The 24832-nt window shown below is 46.6% G+C and overlaps 1 protein-coding gene across 5 annotated transcripts in view; it reads left to right on the top strand.

Annotated features, from left to right (window-relative positions):
• Positions 1-19938, top strand: part of LOC111851939 (copine-2-like) — a 39318-nt gene extending 19380 nt beyond the window's left edge. For all 5 annotated transcript variants that reach the window (XM_023827322.2, XM_023827319.2, XM_023827321.2 and 2 more), the window contains 8 exons: positions 2619-2705; positions 3295-3354; positions 5166-5299; positions 5603-5657; positions 6435-6486; positions 6785-6918; positions 16814-17050; positions 18797-19938. In XM_023827322.2, the coding sequence (XP_023683090.1) occupies positions 2619-2705; positions 3295-3354; positions 5166-5299; positions 5603-5657; positions 6435-6486; positions 6785-6918; positions 16814-17050; positions 18797-18904 (867 nt within the window). In that variant the 3' untranslated portion in view covers positions 18905-19938. The remainder of the gene's footprint in view (positions 1-2618; positions 2706-3294; positions 3355-5165; positions 5300-5602; positions 5658-6434; positions 6487-6784; positions 6919-16813; positions 17051-18796) is intronic.
• The last annotated feature ends 4894 nt before the right edge of the window (positions 19939-24832 follow it).

Below are 24832 nucleotides of genomic sequence, written 5' to 3'. Positions count from 1 at the left end.
AGTTTAGCGGCGTGTGTTTGAAAGTTTGCTGTACGCGTCGTCTTGCTAAGAGTCACGCCTGACTGCGGGGAAATGGGTCTGTATCGGCCAGTGCCTAAGCGTACTGCCCTGCAGAGGATAATGGGGGCGACGACAGCAGCGAGAACACGGGGTCCCGGGCTGAAGCAGAACGGGCCATTTTCTGCTGGATTCGCATGTACATCGAGTCTCATGACCCTTGGCTGCACTACTGTTCACCAAAGCCCTAAAAGCTGAGCTCAGCACAATGCCGCCACCTTTAAGACAGAATAACTTTTCTGCTAATACCATTATTTCTTTCCTCAACCAGGGTATGTGGATACATATATAAGCTTTAGTAGCATCTCCCAGATATAAAAAGCACGTTCACAGCAGAAATAGATGTGCTTCCTAGGTCAGGAGCCAGTAGCCAGCAGTCTTGTGCTCTCTATAGTGAGCTCCCAGGTGTGCATGCGATTCCAATAAGAAGTCAGGACATCTCCCCCGGCGGTGGGATCCAAATCCCACTTCTGACAGGACGTTTAAATCAAATAAGACATTAGGGATGGCGCTCAAAGGACCAGTGGATTGCTTTAACATTTCCATAATTGTAGTGTACACTCACCTAAAGGATTATTAGGAACACCATACTAATACGGTGTTTGACCCCCTTTCACCTTCAGAACTGCCTTAATTCTACATGGCATTGATTCAACAAGGTGGTGAAAACATTCTTTAGAAATGTTGGCCCATATTGATAGGATAGCATCTTGCAGTTGATGGAGATTTGTGGGATGCACATCCAGGGCACGAAGCTCCCGTTCCACCACATCCCAAAGATGCTCTATTGGGTTGAGATCTGGTGACTGTGAGGGCCATTTTAGTACAGTGAACTCATTGTCATGTTCAAGAAACCAATTTGAAATGATTCGAGCTTTGTGGCATGGTGCATTATCCTGCTGGAAGTAGCCATCAGAGGATGGGTACATGGTGGTCATAAAGGGATGGACATGGTCAGAAACAATGCTCAGGTAGGCCGTGGCATTTAAACGATGGCCAATTGGCACTAAGGGGCCTAAAGTGTGCCAAGAAAACATCCCCCACACCATTACACCACCACCACCAGCCTGCACAGTGGTAACAAGGCATGATGGATCCATGTTCTCATTCTGTTTACGCCAAATTCTGATTTTACCATTTGAATGTCTCAACAGAAATTGAGACTCATCAGACCAGGCAACATTTTTCCAGTCTTCAACTGTCCAATTTTGGTGAGCTTGTGCAAATTGTAGCCTCTTTTTCCTATTTGTAGTGGAGATGAGTGGTACCCGGTGGGGTCTTCTGCTGTTGTAGCCCATCCGCCTCAAGGTTTTGCGTGTTGTGGCTTCACAAATGCTTTGCTGCATACCTCGGATGTAACGAGTGGTTATTTCAGTCAAAGTTGCTGTTCTATCAGCTTGAATCAGTCGGCCTATTCTCCTCTGACCTCTAGCATCAACAAGGCATTTTTGCCCACAGACTGCCGCATACTGGATGTTTTTCCCTTTGCACACCATTCTTTGTAAACCCTAGAAATGGTTGTGCGTGAAAATCCCAGTAACTGAGCAGATTGTGAAATACTCAGACCGGCTCCTCTGGCACCAACAACCATGCCACGCTCAAAATTGCTTAAATCACCTTTCTTTCCCATTCAGTTTGGAGTTCAGGAGATTGTCTTGACCAGGACCACACCCCTAAATGCATTGAAGCAACTGCCATGTGATTGGTTGATTAGATAATTGCATTAATGAGAAATTGAACAGGTGTTCCTAATAATCCTTTAGGTGAGTGTATTATAATGCTTGAATTAGCAGCTGTTTTCTTTGAAGAAAGACCACTCTGTTTAATGGAGACTTGTAAGACAGACTTTCAGTAAGAATTCATTGAAAGCTTGGCACAGAGCTAATGACTGGAGAAATGAGGCTTCAAGACCAGTGGGTGGGAGAATGACGTGCTGCTAGTCACTGATTGGATGAGGCCACTTTCTATTGATCACATTATTTGTTCTCATTGGCTGAAAGCCAGCAATGATTGACAGCACACAGAAATGCCTCCCACTGGTGGCTCATCCAGTCGCCGCATGAAACTACAACGTGGGGGACGGCTTGCCGTCTGTTTAGACCTGTCATCTTCGTGTCGAGTTACAAACGCTAAAATACTGTATTTTCCAGTGGTGCCAGTTTGTTGCTCCAGTTGAATTTAGCTGCTTTAAAGACAAAGGCGACAAACATTATGTAACATTCCAATGAATCAGTGCTCCTCTTTCTTCATGTCTGAATGCATTTGTCTTAGAGTGCATTGGGAGTGGAGCTGCGATGCTTCGCTATTGTGCCAATCTAGGCAGGTTGAACACACACAGCTATTACACACAGGATATGTGTACTAGTAGCCGGTGGCATAATGGTTGCAGGAACTGAATTTATGGCCTGATGGTTGTTGGTTCAAACCCATTGCATCCATGCATTTATATAACTAAAACTGGTGAATATATTGCATCATATAACTGCATTGGTTTTTAAGATAGAGTTAAGTCACATTTGTTCAGCAACATAATATTGATAATGATGATGATGTCATTGCAGGTAGAGTTTGAATGCATAAATCCAAAGAAACAGAAGAAGAAGAAGAGTTACAAAAATTCTGGGATCATCATTCTGAAGTCGTGCACGGTAAGTGCCGAGTATCTGCATTAAGCCAGCATGACCTCTCTGTTCATTAAGGGCAAATCAGATCTGCCGTTCATACATTAAAAAGTACCACACTTTTAATTTCATTAATGTGTAACTACTGATAGCGGTGAATTCTTCTGTCATGGGTTAAATTACCATGTTTAATGGATCGATGTACTCAGGTCAACATTGACATCACAGTCTCCTGGGTCGTAAATACTCTCAAAAATGGATTATGAACATTTAGGAGTCGTATGGTTTTGTACGGTCGCACCTTGGGTCTTTGTACCTCAGCTGTCTTTGTGCAATAATCGACATCGACATCACCCTGGGTTTTAAAGGCTTGGTGGCTGATTACAGGCTCCCCTAATTAGATTGTGTTTTTTGGTTAAACCATGGATGTATGATAATGAATCACATCAAACCACGGTGTGTTTTTTGGTGTTTCATGTTGCGTTTCTTATCAGTCAGCGAGACAGAATGGGTTTGATGAGCATGTGTAGCATGAGATGGGGTGGCATGTGACCAAGTAACAATGTTTACTGAAGTAGAATGTTCTGGAGAATAACATATAAGGTGTTTTCTTCAGATTGCGAGAGATTACTCTTTCCTGGACTACATCCTGGGAGGATGCCAGCTCATGTTCACTGTGAGTATTGGGGTTGTGCTTTTCGCTCATTTCACGCACACCCCCCCCCCCACTCCCTTGTGACTCCATCACACTCCACTGATGACGTCACCAAGACAGGAGGTAGTGATTTGCGTCCTGGAGTTGTGACCTAAGGGTTCTGGTTCAAATCCCAAAAGTGCTTTTGCCGTAATGCTCTCGAACAAGATCTTAAGCTGAAATAGGTCCGATAAAATGTACAGCTGGATATAAGATTCTTTTGGATGAAACTGTCAGCTAAGAACCTAGAAACTAAAAATAGCGTGTAATATAACAGCACCCCAGCCCCGTAATGCTCCCGATCCCACACGCCTTCCACAGACCCCCCCCAGTGCCAAGAGCCTCCCAGACCCAATAGATGGCCTGGTTCATGACAGGGGTGCTTGGGGTGGGTGGGTGGGGGGGGGGGTTAATATCAGCGCATCAGGTGGCTATGCCCTGCCCCACCCCCCACCCCTCGGCAGCTTGTAAAACCAAGACTGTGAGCTTCCTGTAAAAGCTGTTGTTTTCATTTACAGAGCTGTTGTTAGCATTTACAGAGCTGTTGTTAGCATTTAGCATTACATTTACTCGGTGCTCGTCTTTTTTGACAAAGGTTTTTTTTTTTTCCTGTCTCCAATATGAACAGGTTCTATATTTAACTCTGACATTTCATTCTTACGTGATTGTCAGGAAGATGTGGGGAGAGAGGGAATGTTGTGTTGCCATAGTAACCGTGACCTGTGAAGAAGCGGTCCGTACATCGGAGGATTGGGGGGGGGGGGGGTTGCGAGTACACACAAGAAAGAAAATAACATCAGGCGCTGTGCGCGAGAGATTACATAGGAGCAGGCGAGAAAGGCATGGCGATCGGAGGACCCTCGCCAGATAATGGGAGGGCATGGTATGGGAGTTCATATGGACGCATGACCTAATGGGTCTGTGTGAGAGGATATATAGACACTTAACATGGGCGTGTGGGAGGATATCTGGAGAGCGAGTGATAGACAGACACAAATCCAATAATCAGGTGAGCCTGAACTTAAACCCACTGACCAGTAGGATGGGAGATGCATTAACCCACGTAGGATGTCTGTGGAAAAATGCAAGCAAAACATTTCACTGCTAAAACGTCCTTTGCCTCCTTAGTGCTCTGGCTCTCTGGTTATTGAAATATGCAGAATGGAATGAATTTGAGGCTGTGATATCAACTTTTGAGAACTTTCGAGCATATTGCACATGTTCTGCTCTGTAAAGCTTCCTCTTTATATGGTCACCCCCCCCCCCCGCCTGCCATTATACCCTTGAGTTGGTAATTTACCTAAATGATTCCAGCAGAATGTCCCGCTGTATGAATGGGTGGAAATCAAATGCTCACAAAAGAAAAGAACCTACATTAGCATAAAAGCATGATCCACAAGCAGAGCAGGAAATCCAAGAAAGTTCACGCATATGATAATAATAATAATAAAACTGTCATATGGTGTCTTTATTAATAATCCCAGCATCTGTAGCCACACCCACCTGGGTCTGGTTGTCTCTAAGTCTGTGAGCATGTAGCATGTGTATTTTTGTTTGACTTTTTGTGCATGTTTGTGTTTTTGTTTTTTTATGTCAATCTGAATGTTTATTCTGTGTTAGACTACCTGGTTAGAACGCGTGTGTGTTATTGTACACAGATGTGTGTGTCTCTTTGTTTGCATGCTTGTATTTCACTTCCTGTGGCGAGAGTGCATGTCTTTGTATGGATGACTAGTGCACGCGTCCGCACGTGTAGCCCTTCTCCCCTGTGAACCTCGCCTCTCACCATTCAGGTGGGCATCGATTTCACGGCCTCCAACGGGAACCCCTGCGAGCCCATCTCCCTGCACTACATCAACCCGATGGGCAGCAACGAGTACCTGTCGGCCATCTGGGCCGTGGGCCAGATCATCCAGGATTATGACACGTGAGTGTCCGGCGGCACACACGCAGAGAAGCAAGCCAGCTGAAATCTGATTGGCCTCTAGGGTAGCGCTAGTTCAGCGCCCGGGGAGCAGTGCTTGGGGACGGTACCTTGCTCAGGGTACCTCAGTGGTGACTTGCTGATGGGGGATTCGAACCTGCAATCTTTCAATTACAAGTGCGCTACCCTAACCATCAAGCCACCACTGCCCTAATCATTGGACAATAATAAATTTGGCCCGTCTTTATAAATTATGGCCCTTAACGATGTATCCTCTCTCTCTTTTCTCTTGCTTTCGATCTTCAGGGATAAGATGTTTCCTGCTCTGGGTTTCGGAGCCAAGCTTCCCCCTGACTGGAAGGTACCCTTCAGTTTATTTTCTCCACAAAATATGAAAAATTCAGAAGCCGCACGCTGGTGCAGCAATTGTACTCGGAAAGTTGGGCGGCTGAGTGTCGAAGGAGTTAAAACGTAATGAGGCAAGGTGCAGCGTATGTTGATATGTGACTAATTCACCTAATTAGATGTCTGGCTCTCCTGCTAAATTAATCCCATAACATTTACATGTTAGTAATAGGGTAGAGTGTCACTCATTGTCCATAAGTTGCATTCGAGTGCGAGAATGCCTTGGGGATTATGTGACACAGGCGCAGATGATTGGATGTTGTACTGAAGCAAGGCACATGAGGGTTGAGGCTGATTGGACACTGTCCCCCCCCCCCCCCATCCTCCAGCACAATATACACATAATCTCATAATTATGCAACCAATTCATGGTTATACACGGGTTGCTATGGCACTGTGCTGTAGAGAGAGATGGAAAGAAGGGCACAGGCAGGAGAGGGAAGGATGGGATGTGAGCCAGCATGCAGTGGTTGGAGGTAACTTACCCTTCTGAAGGCACCTGTGTCTGATACACGCGTGCATGTATGCATATCTGGACCCGTAAAGAGCATGACGTAGCTGTGGTGTTAGTTCAAGCCAGGCAAGCAGAGGATGGTAGAAACAGAGGGGTGACATAATGACATTGGGAGAGTGCAGGAGTCGTGATGTCTTAATAATCTCCCCCACATTAACATGCTCATCACCATGGAAACATGCTCTGGTGTCACTTTCTGCCACCCGCTTGCCCCTACAGGTGTCACATGAGTTTGCTATCAACTTCGACCCCACCAACCCCTTCTGCTCGGGTGAGTAACCATGCGGCCATTGAGCCACCTTTATAAATTGGGAATTGGGAGCTCGATCTCTGTTCCTGTACGAATGCTACATACCGTTCCGGATGCTCATGAGGGGAAAAGAGATTCTCAAAGGGAATTACAGGAATCACAGTGAAGAACCCAAAATGGTAGCACTAGGCATAAAAAGTCATCTTTTCTACATCTAATTTTAAATTTTACATGAAATGACAGCCAAAAGCTTTCTGGACAGTTGGGATATGTCTAAAGCTCAGAGTCCGGTGTACCCTGTCTTCTGTGCCCCCGGCAGGCGTGGAAGGGATCGTCCAGGCCTACTCCGCCTGCCTGCCGCACCTCCGCTTCTACGGCCCCACCAATTTCTCGCCCATCATAAACCACGTGGCGCGCTTTGCCTCTCAGGCCATCCAGCAGGAGACAGCGGCGGTGAGTGGGGGAAGGGTGGGGGGCGTACCCTCAGGAGGGTCCCTGCGAAGGGTGGGTGGAGTACCCCTGGTCAGAAGCTTAGAAGGGTGGTCTACGAGAGGGAAAGGACAGGGCAAGAAAAAGTAGTGTAAACCCAAGGTGTTTCTTAATTCTTGTAAATATGATAAAGATGACCCAGTATAAAACCAGGCTGGGGTTAGTTCTGATAAATATAATGAAGATGAACCAGTATAAAACCAGACTGCTGTTGGTTCTGATAAAAGTAACAAAGGTGATCCCAGGCTGGTGTTGGTTCTGATAAATATAATGAAGATGAACCAGTATAAAACCAGACTGCTGTTGTTTCTGATACAAGTAACAAAGGTGATGCCAGGCTGGTGTTGGTTCTGATAAAAATAACAAAGGTGATCCCAAGCAGGTGTTAGTTCTGATAAATATGATGAAGGTGAGCTAGTGTAAACCCAGCATGGTGTTGGTTCTGGTAAATATGATAAAGGTGAGCCAGTGTAAACCTGTACTGGTGTTGGTTCTGATACATATGATAAAGGTGAGCCAGTGTAAACCCAGAATGGTGTTGGTTCTGATACATATGATAAAGGTGAGCCAGTGTAAACCCGGGCTGGTGTTGGTTCTAATAAATATGATGAAGGTTAGCCAGTGTAAACCCAGGCTGGTGTTGGTTCTGATTAATATGATGAATGTGAACCAGTGTAAACCTGGGCTGGTGTTGGTTCTAATAAATATGATGAAGGTTAGCCAGTGTAAACCCGGGCTGGTGTTGGTTCTGATTAATATGATGAATGTGAACCAGTGTAAACCTGGGCTGGTGTTGGTTCTAATAAATATGTTGAAGGTGAGCCAGTGTAAACCGAGGCTGACAGGTTAGTTATAACCAGATGACTTTCCTTTTTATTTGTCTCTGCCTGGGGTGGATCTTTCCAGAACTACTCAGATGCATAATTCATGTTCTATACCTGTAGGATAGAGAGCGGATGTAAAAATAACTGCCATATGAGGACAACATGCAATGTATTCACTTGCCCTCCAGGTTTTGTTGGCATGCAAAATCAATTACATTTGTCTACAGATCTGAACGTCCCCTTGGAACAAACAAACAACGGCAGGTTCCAGTTATCTAATTAGCCCCGTGGTCTGTGATAAACCTTCAGAAGGCTGGCCTTATTCTGTCACTCCATCACAAGCGACAGAATACATGTTGCATTTAATGAATCATCGTTATACCTACTGGAACAGAAGGAAGTGTCTGTCCTCCATTGACAGAGAAGGAAGACAGAAAATGTTGGCAATATTGGACGGTTTCCTGCACCAGCTCAGGTGGTCGAAACCTGAGATACTTAAAGCCAGCTTCTTCTATTCATGTTATAACCATGGGAACCCTGTGGTCTCTCTCCGGGACCAATATGTTTTCAATCCACTCAGTGTTTTTGTGACTGGTGTCTGCCCTGGCTTGGGCTCTTGGGTTAATGCTAGCTGTCATTTTTTCCTTGGCCCCCAGCTACAGCTGGGAGGTCCCTCTACCCACTGGTCTTAAATCCAGGAGGAACACAAGATGTTGACCTTAAAAAGGGTCCTCAGAGCTCTGCGGTCGGAGGCTGAGCTGAAGGCTTGTGGTTCTCAACTGGTTCAGTCTCACCTACAGGTATATTTTAAAATAAGGTAGTAATTGGAGGATTGCAGTGTTGCAGTTTGTATGTGTGATTTCAGCATCTTATGAGAATATCACGACGAAGCATCATGATGGGATTCAGTATCACACCATCTTATCAGCATTTATTAAGAAAATGGAGAAGCATGAAACCTTTTTTTGCTTATTATCTCTTGTGTTGTAATGGTGGTTAGAGGTTACAGATCATTAGCTGCAGCAAAACGACTCTCAGTGGTAAGTCCTGTAAAAGAGTGTGTGTGTGATTGTATTAATATGCAGGCCCAATTCAGTCACGCGGAATGTGGGTAAGTACAAAGTAGGTTTAGCTTTCCTTGTAATATTCCACATAGAATTTATTTCCTTTTCCGAATATAGCTATTTAGTGAGCGGAATTCGGTTAACAAGAAATATTTTTCCCATTGGTGGTTCTGGCCTGAAAGAGAATCAACAGAACAGTATATAGTTGTGTCCGCCATGACGCCCAAATGTGAGAAACGTCAAAGTCAGTCCAACGTCAAAGTTAGGTGACAAAGTGGAAGGGAAAGTCAAGCGTTGTCACAGTACTGATAACTACTGGCAGTGTGAGGGGACGTCAAAGTAAAGGGGAGGAAAGAAGTGACACCCTCGGGGATTGTCACAGGATGGGACAGGGCCAGGAATTCTGCTTTTAATTTCGTCAGAGAAGGCTGTAATGAGACAGTAATGACAGATTTCTGGGAAGATTTCTGTGTTTCTGCGGGAAACTAGGAAATGGACACAGGTCTAGTGGCACAGTGGCAATAATTCTGCAGCCCCATCCAGCGCGTCGAATGTAATTATTTAGTCGATTAGCAGGTGAATAATTAGGTATAATAACTATTAAACCGTGAGTTATGAGGAATGATGGACAGATATCGGCATTCGGCATACCAGGGGGGTCATCAGCAAGGGCCTGGTGGCAGTGTAGATAATAAACTATTAAATAGTCACAGTGATGAGATAATTCTTATTGTTTATACATCCTCCCCTCTGAAGGTTGGGAACAAAGACCATTTTGTCCTTAATTGCTCCCTGTCACTTTTCGACGTTGCTGTGTGTGTGTGTGTGTGTGTGTGAGTGTGTATAATCTCTGAGTGTGTGTCAATGCCTTGGTTACATAATCCATGCGCCCTTCTTATGCTCTTACGCAGAGTGATGTGCTGAGACTGACTATGCAGCTAAACTCTATGGGCCATAGAAGCGTTCTTTTTAAGATCGCATCGTGCAGCCCGCTGCCTCAGTGCCCAGTGTAGGCAGAAGACAGACTAAAACAACCAAAAATGAATATTCAAGATTCAAGATTCAAAGAACTTTATTAATTCCAAAGGGAAATTGCTTTGTCTTGGTTATACAGTTGCTCTGATTAATTTACTGGGAAGAAAGGAAAAAAAAGAAAATAGTTTAGGAAAAAGTATTAGAATGGAAAAATATAGATATAAAAATTTAAAGAAAAATACCAATAAATAGAAGTAAAATATAATAAAATTTAATTAAATATAATTAAATATAGCACACATGTTTAGTAATGCACTAGAAATGCCGTGTAGGTAAGGAGAAATATTGCACAAATGTACTAGTCAGATATTGCACTTGGAACATTAGTTGAGAACAGTAGTGTTGTAAAATATTATTGAGCAGGAACTACTCATAGTTCAAGTCCCGTACTGACAACATTACAGAGAAGAGTTATATATTTTAATGGCCATTGGGAGAAAAGATCTCCTTTGGCGCTCTGTAGAACACCTGGTCATAATCAGTCTCTGGCTGATTTGGATATGATTTGGATGTTATTATGACACAGTAATGCTCTAGCTGTCCACAACGTGTTCAGATGCAGGCAGCAGGCACTGTGGGTAAGGTCAGCTCCGGGGGGGAGGGGTCAGTTGATGTACGCCAGCACGTGTTGGTCCCATCACCCCTCGGTTCTGCACCCGGCCAGGAGACAATGGACCCAGCGGACCACACTCTCCCACTGGCGTTCAGGCGTCGGAACCCAGCCGGCGAGTCATGTCTGGAACTGTCTGGGTCGCTGTGTGGCAAAGCAGGTTGGGTCGGTGGTTCGAATCCCAGGATCAACAGAGTGATTTCGCTGCCGGGCCTCTAAGCAAGACCCTTAACCCCAGTTACTCCAGGACTGTCTCAGAAAAACAATAATGTATGTCGCTTTGGGTAAAAGCATCTTCAAAATAATTAAAATGTAAATGTCTTGACAAGACTTAGACGAGGGAAGGAACAGTTACAGTGAGGGACGCTCGGTGGTGTGTGAGTGTGTCTGTCACACTTATGGTCACATGACACTCCACGTGTCGACCTTCCTTCCACTGCCATGCCTTGCTCACTGGTGGTTTGACTGTCAGCTGACAGTCAAGTGGAAAGACTGAAAATTCCAAGTTGCAGGAGCTCATGGAGACCCTGTGTGTCCCCCACAATGTGGTAAAAACCTGTTATTTTTATGTTGTGGGGACCATTCTTCAGGTCCCCACAAAGATCTGTGTATGGAAGCAAAAAAACAAAAAATGGCAAAAGTTTTCTTTGGTTACTTATTGTATGGATAAGGTTAGGGCTGGGTAGGGGTTAAGGTTGTCATGTTGGGATTAGAGTTACCCCATAGAAATGAATGGAGAGTCCCCACAAAGATATAATTGTGGTGTCCCGGTGGCCTGTGTTCAGGCTCCGCCTCCCGCGAATGCCGAGTGTGTGCTGTCACGCTCACATGGGTGTGACTGCTGCTGCAGCCTCGTTAACAAGTTTCCTTATAAGTGAACTTATTAGCTCATTAAAGAGGCAGACATCTGAGGACATGCAGCGGAGGGGGTATGGAATGCTAGCAGGTGGTCCACAGAATCAGGGTTGGGGGGGGCAGGGGTGCATTAATGCACAGGTTTACCTGGGCTGAAGTCCAGGGGCCTCTGCTGAAAAGGGGCCTCAAAACAGGGGGCTCTCACAACTCAAATTACCCAGGGGGGGGGAGGGGGGGGCAAGAGCTTGGGAAGTGGGAAAGGGAGATGGAGTGGACTGGGACAAGGAAGGGTAGGGGGAGGAGTTAATGGAGCTGACTGACGGCCGGGCTGCCTGGCAGGAGAACGGGCAGCATAGCAGTGAAGGACGTGGCAGTGTGACCCAAATGAAGGGCACCGATGCTGATCCCTTTAGCCTGTGCTTAGCCTGTGCTTAGCCTGTGCTGGTACAACATCCAGCTATTTAAATGGCCAGAACATGCAACATGAGAATCAGCAGAACATAAGCGGTGAAATAAGAAAATGTGTCAGGCTTTTATTTGATTCATTATGTCAGTGTTCGGCGCTTCTCTGTACATAAACGCATTTCTCACTCATGGATAAATGACTTCACCTTTGCTAAAGTGATTTAAAGTGATTTTTCTCCTTAACGGTAGAAAGCATTAGCATAGGAATTTGTTCTGCCGTTTGAATGTGGACCGCAGGGACTGTAAGAATCACTGGATCTTTCTTTTTAAAGATAGCAAACAAAACACTTATATTTACATGACTTCTTACATATCAGTATTTGGCTCGCACAGAGGCTGGTGAGGTCCAGTGTAATTATGGGAGAAGAGGTTGGTCAATGTATCACAGAAAAGATTCAGAGGATGCCAGCAGAGGCTGCACTGCCCTCACAGACACATGTGAGCAGATGTAGTCGCATGTGTGACATGGTAAAGGTCAATAACCTCTGCCTATTCTACAGTCAGTACATTTACAGTGTTGGTTTTCCACTGGCGTAAAAACTAGTTTTTGTTTCATAAATATAAATAATATATTTATTATAACAAAATCACAGTGTAATATCTAAAAAATACTGTGGTGTCATAGTATATTATACAAAATACTTTTGTATCTGTTTTTCTGACCAGAGTGCAGTTGAACTTTGTGTCACTTCATTTGTCCACGCATCTATTCTTATTAATTTTATAAATTTTTATGCCTGTGACGTAATAGGTCAACCGGAAAAAGCCCAATACTAACAAGCTGAAAGGAGCCATATCACCACCTATTGTAGCAGAGTCAGACGTACTTCGGTCAATAAATCAATTCCCATCCCATACATGTATACTGAGAGAAGGACAGCAGTCTGATTAAATGGTGTAATCAAGCTATAACTGCTATAACTGTAGCTCGACTTAGCTGTGCATGTAAACATATTGAGTGACTCTTTAACCACCATCATTTGCAAGTTCCTATTGGCCAGGGTCTGTCCAATTGGCTCCCTCCTAGCTCTGCTTCTCAGATGCCAGCAGGATGAGGGCGGCCTGCTGCTGTCGCTTCTTCAGTTTGGGGTCTGTTAGTGCTCAGGTGTGTCTTTTGATCAAGTTGTTTAATACTAACAAAGGACAATAAGACAATTACCATTTTCCATAATTGGTATAATTTTGATACGTTGCTTTTTCCCAGTTGCTGGTAAACAGGGCTGTTCCTCATGATTAAAAGGATTTAAATTATCATATGAGTGCTTGTATGCTTTAATATGGGCTTTTCCATTTTACATTTAGAGTAGGATTTTTTGCTCTCTACCATGACTTTTCAGGGTATCTTGCCCCCTTCTCAGCTACTAAGTGAATCTTTCTCTCATCTCTCCAGTGATAAACAGACTCCGTTAGGGACCCGAGGGCTATCCCTCAGACGGATGAGCGGTTCCGTTAAGGACCCGAGGGCTATCCCACAGACGGATGAGCGGTTCCGTTAGGGACCCGAGGGCTGTCCCTCAGACGGATGAGCGGTTCCGTTAGGGACCCGAGGGCTGTCCCTCAGACGGATGAGCGGTTCCGTTAGGGACCCGAGGGCTATCCCTCAGACGGATGAGCGGTTCCGTTAGGGACCCGAGGGCTGTCCCTCAGACGGATGAGCGGTTCCGTTAGGGACCCGAGGGCTGTCCCTCAGACGGATGAGCGGTTCCGTTAGGGACCCGAGGGCTGTCCCACAGACGGATGAGCGGTTCCGTTAGGGACCCGAGGGCTGTCCCTCAGACGGATGAGCGGTTCCGTTAAGGACCCGAGGGCTATCCCACAGACGGATGAGCGGTTCCGTTAGGGACCCGAGGGCTGTCCCTCAGACGGATGAGCGGTTCCGTTAGGGACCCGAGGGCTGTCCCTCAGACGGATGAGCGGTTCCGTTAGGGACCCGAGGGCTATCCCTCAGACGGATGAGCGGTTCCGTTAGGGACCCGAGGGCTGTCCCTCAGACGGATGAGCGGTTCCGTTAGGGACCCGAGGGCTGTCCCTCAGACGGATGAGCGGTTCCGTTAGGGACCCGAGGGCTGTCCCACAGACGGATGAGCGGTTCCGTTAGGGACCCGAGGGCTGTCCCTCAGACGGATGAGCGGTTCCGTTAGGGACCCGAGGGCTATCCCACAGACGGATGAGCGGTTCCGTTAGGGACCCGAGGGCTGTCCCTCAGACGGATGAGCGGTTCCGTTAGGGACCCGAGGGCTGTCCCTCAGACGGATGAGCGGTTCCGTTAGGGACCCGAGGGCTGTCCCTCAGACGGATGAGCGGTTCCGTTAGGGACCCGAGGGCTGTCCCACAGACGGATGAGCGGTTCCGTTAGGGACCCGAGGGCTGTCCCTCAGACGGATGAGCGGTTCCGTTAAGGACCCGAGGGCTATCCCACAGACGGATGAGCGGTTCCGTTAGGGACCCGAGGGCTGTCCCTCAGACGGATGAGCGGTTCCGTTAGGGACCCGAGGGCTGTCCCTCAGACGGATGAGCGGTTCCGTTAGGGACCCGAGGGCTGTCCCTCAGACGGATGAGCGGTTCCGTTAGGGACCCGAGGGCTGTCCCTCAGACGGATGAGCGGTTCCGTTAGGGACCCGAGGGCTGTCCCTCAGACGGATGAGCGGTTCCGTTAGGGACCCGAGGGCTGTCCCACAGACGGATGAGCGGTTCCGTTAGGGACCCGAGGGCTGTCCCTCAGACGGATGAGCGGTTCCGTTAGGGACCCGAGGGCTATCCCACAGACGGATGAGCGGTTCCGTTAGGGACCCGAGGGCTGTCCCTCAGACGGATGAGCGGTTCCGTTAGGGACCCGAGGGCTGTCCCTCAGACGGATGAGCGGTTCCGTTAGGGACCCGAGGGCTATCCCTCAGACGGATGAGCGGTTCCGTTAGGGACCCGAGGGCTGTCCCTCAGACGGATGAGCGGTTCCGTTAGGGACCCGAGGGCTGTCCCTCAGACGGATGAGCGGTTCCGTTAGGGACCCGAGGGCTGTCCCACAGACGGATGAGCGGTTCCGTTAGGGACCCGAGGGCTGTCCCTCAGACGGATGAGCGGTTCCGTTAGGGACCCGAGGGCTGTCCCTCAGACGGATGAGCGGTTCCGTTAGGGACCCGAGGGCTGTCCCTCAGACGGATGAGCGGTTCCGTTAGGGACCCGAGGGCTGTCCCTCAGACGGATGAGCGGTTCCGTTAGGGACCCGAGGGCTGTCCCTCAGACGGATGAGCGGTTCCGTTAGGGACCCGAGGGCTGTCCCACAGACGGATGAGCGGTTCCGTTAGGGACCCGAGGGCTATACCTCAGACGGATGAGCGGTTCCGTTAGGGACCCGAGGGCTGTCCCTCAGACGGATGAGCGGTTCCGTTAGGGACCCGAGGGCTGTCCCTCAGACGGATGAGCGGTTCCGTTAGGGACCCGAGGGCTGTCCCTCAGACGGATGAGCGGTTCCGTTAGGGACCCGAGGGCTATCCCTCAGACGGATGAGCGGTTCCGTTAGGGACCCGAGGGCTGTCCCACAGACGGATGAGCGGTTCCGTTAGGGACCCGAGGGCTGTCCCTCAGACGGATGAGCGGTTCCGTTAGGGACCCGAGGGCTATCCCTCAGACGGATGAGCGGTTCCATTAGGGACCCGAGGGCTGTCCCTCAGACGGATGAGCGGTTCCGTTAGGGACCCGAGGGCTGTCCCTCAGACGGATGAGCGGTTCCGTTAAGGACCCGAGGGCTATCCCACAGACGGATGAGCGGTTCCGTTAGGGACCCGAGGGCTGTCCCTCAGACGGATGAGCGGTTCCGTTAAGGACCCGAGGGCTATCCCACAGACGGATGAGCGGTTCCGTTAGGGACCCGAGGGCTGTCCCTCAGACGGATGAGCGGTTCCGTTAGGGACCCGAGGGCTGTCCCTCAGACGGATGAGCGGTTCCGTTAGGGACCCGAGGGCTGTCCCACAGACGGATGAGCGGTTCCGTTAGGGACCCGAGGGCTATCCCACAGACGGATGAGCGGTTCCGTTAGGGACCCGAGGGCTGTCCCTCAGACGGATGAGCGGTTCCGTTAGGGACCCGAGGGCTATACCTCAGACGGATGAGCGGTTCCGTTAGGGACCCGAGGGCTGTCCCACAGACGGATGAGCGGTTCCGTTAGGGACCCGAGGGCTATACCTCAGATGGATGAGCGGTTCCGTTAGGGACCCGAGGGCTGTCCCACAGACGGATGAGCGGTTCCGTTAGGGACCCGAGGGCTGTCCCTCAGACGGATGAGCGGTTCCGTTAGGGACCCGAGGGCTATCCCACAGACGGATGAGCGGTTCCGTTAGGGACCCGAGGGCTGTCCCACAGACGGATGAGCGGTTCCGTTAGGGACCCGAGGGCTATCCCTCAGATGGATGAGCGGTTCCGTTAGGGACCCGAGGGCTGTCCCTCAGATGGATGAGCGGTTCCTCACTCGCCTTGAATGATATCTTGGCCCCTGTCTCTCCTCAGTCCTTACTGCCCTCTTCCTTATCTATTGCCCAGGCGTCACAATCTCTTCCCTGAAAGAGAGCTGGGGGGGGGGTGTGGGGTGTGGGCTCCCAGCTCCCTGTGAATCACAGGCTGCCTTTTTAGCTCATTCCCAAGAACAGCGGTGAACCCGCTCTGGGTACAGATACAGGGGCGGAACTACAGAGGCACTGGCCCCACGTCAAAGCTGATTGGCCCCCTCCCCTGTCACTCACTGATTCAAAACATATCACTGGCTAATGATAAGGTTGGCCCCTCTGTATGAATTATGGCCACTTTCATGCTCCCAGCCACAAAAAAAATCATAGAATTGCCCCGGTTTGCTTTGCAGAATGCTGGTTTATAAACAAACACCACTGGAATCCACAGATACTAATGCTGGTATTATTCCTGCTGGAAATACTCCTGTGTTCCTCTTCAGGAGGAAATATATGTGACTCCTGCTTCACCCTGGTGATTGTAGTGTCCCCCCAACCCCCCCTGCACAGCAATACTTCATTCTGCTGATCATCACGGACGGCGTGATCAGCGACATGGACGAGACGCGGCACGCCATCGTACAGGCCGCCAAGCTGCCCATGTCCATCATCATCGTGGGCGTGGGCAACGCCGACTTTGCTGCCATGGAATTCCTGGATGGGGACAACAGTGTGCTGCGGTCCTACACGGGCGAGGAGGCTATCCGGGACATCGTGCAGTTTGTGCCCTTCCGTGATTACCGCAACGTGAGTGGCCCCGCCTTCCTCCTTTCAGAAAAATTTAATTCCACTTTTCGCTGCCGGGCCGGAGCATCTTCTGAAGCAGTTCGCGATTTCGTACCCAGTCATACTGTTTTATGTTTCACTGGAATTAGTTTACATTGCAACCATGCATTGGATAAATGGTTATGGAAGCTGAATGGATGAGGTTCAGGCTTCGCATATAGTGGTTCTACAGCACAGGGATGTGAACAAAAGAACCAATGTGTGCCACAATCCCAAAATGCCATTTTTAACCTCATTCATTTGCTTATTTTTATACATCTTGGGCTTATTAGTCTATGTCTTTAATCACTCTGCCCCCTTGTGTCCTCTTCGAACACTGCAGTTCAAAAATATAATCGCGATTCACTAAGATGTTTATATCTTTCCTGTTTGCCAGTGTAAGATTCACTTCTGATTTTCATTCATGTCCTATTAATAAGCTGTGCCTCAAAGACAGTGATGCTTCTGAGACAGTGTAAGACGTGTAATTTTACTGCGTCATAAATCGGTGTCAGATGTGAGTACTACTCCCTCATCAGAGTAGTCAATGAATATTAATGGAGGTAGGAATTCATTTTACTTTCACATTTTTTTCCAAACGAAGGAAGAACTTTGAAGTCTTGGGGTTTCATTGCAGATGGGTGCCTACATTCTGAAATCTTTAAATCGTTACTGAAAAAACAGCCTCATTGTTTTTATCGTTATTTCTGCTCTTGTTTTTTTGTACACATTTCTCTTGTTTCCAATGAACATAAAACAGGCGAGTTATTGGAAACTAGTTAATGGTGTTTAAATGTTCCCTCTGCTTATCTTGCTCGACTTCTCTTTTTAGGCAGTTTATTCTAAATATGGTCAGTGCTGCTGTCCAGAGCAAACGATCATAATATTGGAGCAAATTTACAGTGTGGCATCATAGCTACCATGACCACAGTGGCCAGTGCTGCGGTGAATTCTTCTTGCTGTCCAGGGCTGACCCCGGTTCTGCGGCACGTGTGCGAACAGGACAGCAGTAAGAGACAGAGTGGGTGTTCTTGGACTCATGTGACTTCCTCTACAGAAGGAGAAAGCAGACAGCAGGGCTTGGAACAAGCCCATCTTCAGGAAACGATAAATTAATTTTATTGTGGAAGTGTGGAGAGGCTGAAACTTAGCTTGTCTTGCCAGATAAACATAGTATTTTGGGAATGTAATGGAAATAAACCTGGATTTAAGTAACTAACCCAAAAATTGCCAGTTAAAGTCCCAGGAAGGTCCTGTTGTATTTCCCTTGGGCAGTTCTGATTCATCCAGTTACCATAACCGCTTGTCTGGCACAGGGTACATGCTGTCCATTTTAGAGCATACCCTCACATATTACGAACATTACATTTAGACACACAGGGAGGACATGTAAACGTCCACACATGCACAAATCCAGGGACGTGAATCAACCCGCAAAACCGGAGCGGTCAGGCTATGGGGCCACTCACTGCGCCACACACCACATTCAACCTGCAGTGAGCCAATTGAAATATTCAGTACAGGGGGGGGGGCCTCGTGGGCACTGGCTCCAGCTGAAGTCTGATTGGCCCACTGCATGCCTCCTCCCCTGTCACTCACCAAGTATGAATTATGGCCCCTCTTATGCCTGCCCCAGCAGCATCAAGTCAGGAAAATGGCGTCCAATGTTCGGCAGAAACATTAAGTGCGAAGGGCTTCTACCAAACGTTCATTGCTGCTGTTTTACAGGCTCCAAAGGAAACTTTAGCCAAAACAGTGCTGGCAGAACTCCCACAGCAAGTGACACAGTATTTCAAACAGAGAGACCTGGCGCCCAGGAACAGCACTTCAGACTGAGGACACTCCCCCCAGAACCAGCCTGCATGCTGCCAACAGCCCCCCCCCCCCAGCACCCCCCGTGACTCTGCCGTTTACAGCGATTCACCAACATGTCAACTGCATGACAGTTTGTATTCACCATGTTCGTAACCTTATTCCAAGACTCTTTTACGATGAACTACCGAAAAAATGAAAACAGTGAATTGGACGTGGACCTCTGGATTCACTGGGCTGGGAGACACCACAAGGCAGGAAAAAAATGGCCAAATGTACATTTGTACTCAAGTTCTCTGTTTTATTCTCGAGGTTCTTGGTTTCTGAGATGGTCATATTAATGTATATGTGATGTTTATATAGTGAACTGCCGTCTGTGAAACAGTAAATACCTGTCGTATTCCGATTTTATTCATTTTATCTGTTATTTCTGTTATTTCTCAGGTCAATAAACCTTAAATAATTCAGACCTGTGTTTTGAAGCTGATCAGTGTCACAAAATGTCAATAAGGAGAATATTCCCGCAAAACCTTTTTACATCGTGTTTATTTATTTTGCTTTTGTTCATTTTTTTAAATTTTGTTTAAAGTGCCAAAATATTTTTTTTTATGTTTCAGTTTTCTCTTCTCTTTGAGTTTTTTTGTGTTGGGGTCCAATCAATAGAAAATTCTCATACATGCAGGATTCAAACATAAATGTCTGCTTGTGTATGTGTCTGTTCATTTGTCTGGTAACAGTGAAAAGAGCTACAATGTATCCATTCTTTAATGGGCATAGGAAAGTGTTTTTATGTTTTAATATGGACATAGAAGTAATAGGTAACTTTCTTAAAGTTTATGTACAACTTGATGTGCAAATACCAATACCTGGACCTAAAAATCTGTACATTCACTTTCAGTTTAGATTTACAGTAAAATACACATTTTCCGATCTAAAACAAAAATGTAAGTTGTATGTATAATAAATATTGCCATATATTTGCAGAAATTCTTAATTATGCAAATCCATTTAAGTATTTAAATGTTTGTTTTCCATGTTAAATTACAAATCTACACAGATCCCGCAGTACTTTTCTGTATTTCTTCTGTGCCACTTGTGCTACAAATTTCATGTTAATATAGGCAGGTGTGATTTTCAAAGTCCCGACCAAGGACTCTTTTGATGAATTCCAGTTCACCTGTTACCACATACAGGTGTGGAACTATAGGCGTCCGTTATGCTAGAACAGCAACGTTTATCGGGTATCCTTGGTCTGTGAGATCACCGTGTATCGACCCTATATGCCACGTTATTCTAGGTCGTTAGCTGTCATTCTTGCTCTTGCTCGCTCTCGGATGCACAACTCTGCCGTCTATCCTAGCAGCTTAACCATTTCTAAGCCCTCACACCTTTCACTGTTTTAAAACCTTTTGTTTTTTGCACTGATATACTTATAAATCTGTTTTTGTAGGATGTGTGTCTTATATTCTTGGATGAAACACGTGATTTCAGTTCTTTTCCAGTCACGTTGGATCAAACAGTACATCATGATGCATAACTTGCCCTTATTGTTAGTCTCTCTGGACAAACATTTATGTGTGTATTTGTGTCAAAATGCAAACTTCTGGACTCCTTTCTGAGACAGGCAGATACAGCAGGACAGGAGGCCACTTTCTCAGTCCATGTACACATCCCTAATCACTCATTCAGCATCGCTTTCCTGTCAGTAGGTGAGTTACACTAGAGCCGCCCATCTTCTATGCACTTCCAAGACCGATTTTCTTTGGATGTGCCACCAAATAAGCAGTTGAATGGATTGGTAGATGGTTATCCCCACAAACACACAACGACCACACAGATCTTCCTGTACTACTGTACAATAAAAAGACACGGAAAAGATGCTCCACACTGCTTGGTTCTTCCCACTTGGATGCTGAAAGCAGGTCTTGTGAGAATCAGGACAGCCACGATTCTACAACCATTTTGACGGCAAATTAATGCGAGTGTGCAATTTAACAAGTGCTTTCACCTGTTTTTCAACAGCATTCTCTGAGCTTTTAAAACGATCAGTTTCGCAAGTGTCAAACCGGGAGAGAATATGTTACAAAACATGCAGATAATTAACATAGCATCTGACTCATGGTGAATGCTAATCGCTGTAAACGTTGTGAGGAGGACTAACCATCTCTCCGAGGTTGCCGTGACAACTTGCTCTCAGGCCGGCAGCGGATTGGGTGCCGAGTGGCTGTTTCTCATTGACCGTGACAGCGCACGGTTTGATCGTCAGCCCTGTAAGCCTGGACATCGTGTTCCTGTTTGTTGTCAACAAAGGTTTTGTAATCATGCTGTGTTTGTATTTGGCACCCAGAATGTCTGCTATCGGGAGACCTGCCACGGTCTGGAGATTCGCAGAGCGAGGGGTTACTTCAGTTAGAATGTAGGTTAGAAAGAAAATCCAATTAGCATTGTAAAATCATGCCCTTAAGTCAAAATAAACAAAAAAAGGCCATTTAAGGTGACAGCTTGTATCACATGGTAAGTTTGATATTTCAAACTGAAAAGTACAATATAAAGACAAGATGCCACTCATCATCAATCAGCCGAAGGCGGGAAAGCCTCCACTCAACTGCGTAGCTCTGTTGGGTGCTCAAGGTTCATTGCTGTCACCGAATTCTCACTGTTTGTTTCCTTCACACAGAACCCCAACTGGTGTGGCTTGGTGGATTAGGAGGCTGCTGGTTCACATCCTGTTGTATACAGAGTGATGTCATTGTTGAGCCCCTGAGCAAAGTTCTTAACCCCCTACTAGCTCCAGAGACTGTCTGATCCTACTTTCTCAGTTATATTCTACTTGTGATAAAAAAACATTCTGCAAGATGAATGTAAACCAAACTACTATTAAGTGGTCAGAGATCCTCCACATGACCACAGAGTATTAACAGCTATGGTTTGGGTTGATGGCAGTGTGATAGAATATGTCCTCATGTTCGGTTCACCTCGCTTGAAAGGGAGGAGAAACCAGGATGGGGGAATATAGGACTAATGAGGGGGAATGTTTTCACCTTGACCTCCATCAAGCGTACCTTGGACATGGGCATAATGAACCGAAGGGGGAGAGGCCAAAGCTCCTTTAGCTGTCAGGGAAAGAGGCAGCTCGAGCCAGCTGTGAAACGGACGGGGAAACCCAAAGCACTAAGATCAGACTTTTGATGACCAGGCTACAAAGCAAAGGAAATGCTGTCAGTGTGTGGAGCACATCTTAATAAGCTCATATGTAATTGGCTCCCTGAGGTGAGAAATGCCCAGAGACCAAGAGAACTGGAAAGGAGCGGATGGAAGAGAAAAGGTTTATGAAAATACGAAAAAGCCTGTTTTGTCTCACCCGACTTTAATGACAATGAGCATGGGTGTGAAACTGAGTGATCAGAGCCCTGATTCGGCACCATCATTAAGATCAACAGAGAAATGGACATACAAACAACACGACCAACAGAACCAAAAAAAAAATGCATACCTTTTATACTGGATGTTTGAAACTGATGGGCTCTTTTCACATTCTAGACTCAGTTCCTATAGTAACAGCAAATCCTCAGATTCTGTGGGAGGCTCTAACACAGAAGTGTTAACATTATTACAGGGAAAGAACATGAAGAACGCAAGCGAAAGAACATGAGAAAGACGGGAACACAGAACAGAAGCGAGGTCTTTGACTCCCATTAAGCACTGGTTCTGGTTAAGGTTTGGTCCTTTTTCATTGTGTTATTCTGGGTCTTTAGACTGGACTGAGACTGTTCAGCTTATAATCTGCATTTAAAGAGAAGCTACTTGGAAAAAACCAGTTAAGTCATGTGAAGAGCATTCATTCAGGCTGTAGCAGAACATGGACGACTGTCAGCCACAACTGCCAAGAAATGCCAGCCTCCAATTTAATGGCCCTCATTTAACAAGAGACAAAGACGTACACAGGATGCTATGTGTTTGACTGAACAGGACATTCGTGGGGAGATATGATCTGAATTGTGCTTTTTCAGGGTTAAGGGTGTATATGTTGCATCATTAGAAGCTAGGACCCGTACCCCCTCACCACCCCCAGCCTGACAGAGAAACTTGCGCTGAAGTGAGAACAGAAGACGGCAAAAAGAGAAACAAAACAATTAAGTGCTAGCATATCCTTGTGGGTAGGGCTGGGAGCTTGCAGCCTTAACCTCCACTCACTACTGCTAGCTGACGTACATATTCAGGGAAGAAATGTTTCAGTTGGGTCATCTTTAAATGGACCCACAGATTTCAGGTGCACACACATGTACGCAACAAAGGGAATCTAAAAATCAGACGAAGACAAATTACAGTATATTACAAACATTTTATTGATAAGCTAACAGGGTACGCCCATCTGCCATTTGTACAGTTGATGTAAAAGTAATGGCATTCAGATCTATCAGACAACAGCTGATGCCAGGGATCATACTGATCACAATCAACGCTGCTTTACGCTCGGGTTCGCCCCCATGGCACAGCTGTAAAGCAAAGCACTTCCTTGTGCTAGCTTTGGCAAAGCGCGACTATATAGGCACCTGGGCCAAAATAAACAAAGTATTATATAACTTTATAAATAAATAACCGCCAAGAGTGGTAAATGCGCCTGAAAAGCATACAAACCATTACAAAGAGAATGACCCGATTCTGTTCCTTCCCTCGTTGTTGAATGTTGCTTCTCAAAGAAAAAAAAACCCAGAAAGAATCGCTATGGGATGGGTAAAAGGAAAATTCATTGGATTTGAAGTTGTGATTGATTTACCCCCACGCTTTTGCTCTCAACGCCTACAGACGCGGGTCCTGAAGGCTATGCGGATCTATAGATGTTCTCCACCGTTCACAAGCATCGGCGCAAACACATCGGTACCGTGACTCCCACTGCCTTGCCGGCGCAGGCTTCCAAACGCCCGGGGTCGTGCCTTCAACCTGTTTGGGAGATGTGCGTGGAAGAAAAAATACTTCCCAAATATAACCGCAATAACGAGGAGCGGCACACCAAGGTAAAGATAAAGCAGTGCTTCTCAAACTGCGCTACTCCGAGTGCCCCCCGGTGGTACGCGACAAGTCCGTGGTAATTTGTTGTTTGCGCTGAAAAAAAAATAGGAATTGAAATTTCTAATCATGTGAGATTACTTGATATAAAAATACTTTTATTTTGAGCAAGATACTTTGCATACTCTTTGTTATGGCACGTTTAGGGTTAAAGGTAACCTGCTCAGTACTGCGGGCGGCAATTCTTGAGCTTTTAATACCAGGATGGGGGAATACTCTGATCTTAATTCTTTTCGGTCCGATTTGATCCAATACCGTATTCGATCCAATCCAATAGGTATCGCCGATTATCGATATTCGGTGCCCGCCCAACCATGACGATAAAACTTGGCGAGGATGGGTCCTGAGGATATATTGTTTATGAAACTAAATGGCAAAGTGCAGATTGTATTTTCATTTTATGATTATCATTTTCATTGTCTTTTATTGCAGGAAATACATCCCATATTAATCTTGATCTTATAGAGAATTTGATTCATGCCAACAGAACAAAAAAATGAATAGCTTACAGAAAGCAGGTATTTTGTCATGGTTGAAAAAAACTATTAGATCGGAGCTATCAAAAGCACCTGTTACGTCCGAGAAGGACTGCGCTTCGGTCACCTGCAATAGCACTGATCGTAAATCTGGCGCGGAGGGCACGATTAGTGTTTGCAAATGGTGCTGTTTAATCGTGTGTGTACCGGCGCACGCACATGCATTCAGGTGACTGTGGGGTTTTTTTTTTTTCAACCATGAGGTACGTGGCTGCTTTGGGCTTTTTCTGAAGCGGGACGAGGTCCAAAAAGTTTGAGAACCACTGTGATAAAGGAAAGGAAGAAATATAACATCGATCCGATCCTCCCTATGCTCCCATGTAAAAATACTCTGTCTCCCCCTCCTGGC

The sequence above is a fragment of the Paramormyrops kingsleyae genome, chromosome 13 (genome assembly GCF_048594095.1).
Source record: "Paramormyrops kingsleyae isolate MSU_618 chromosome 13, PKINGS_0.4, whole genome shotgun sequence".
Taxonomy (NCBI): domain Eukaryota; kingdom Metazoa; phylum Chordata; class Actinopteri; order Osteoglossiformes; family Mormyridae; genus Paramormyrops; species Paramormyrops kingsleyae.
Note: the sequence above shows the minus strand (reverse complement) of the source record. Positions and strands in the feature narration are given on the sequence as shown.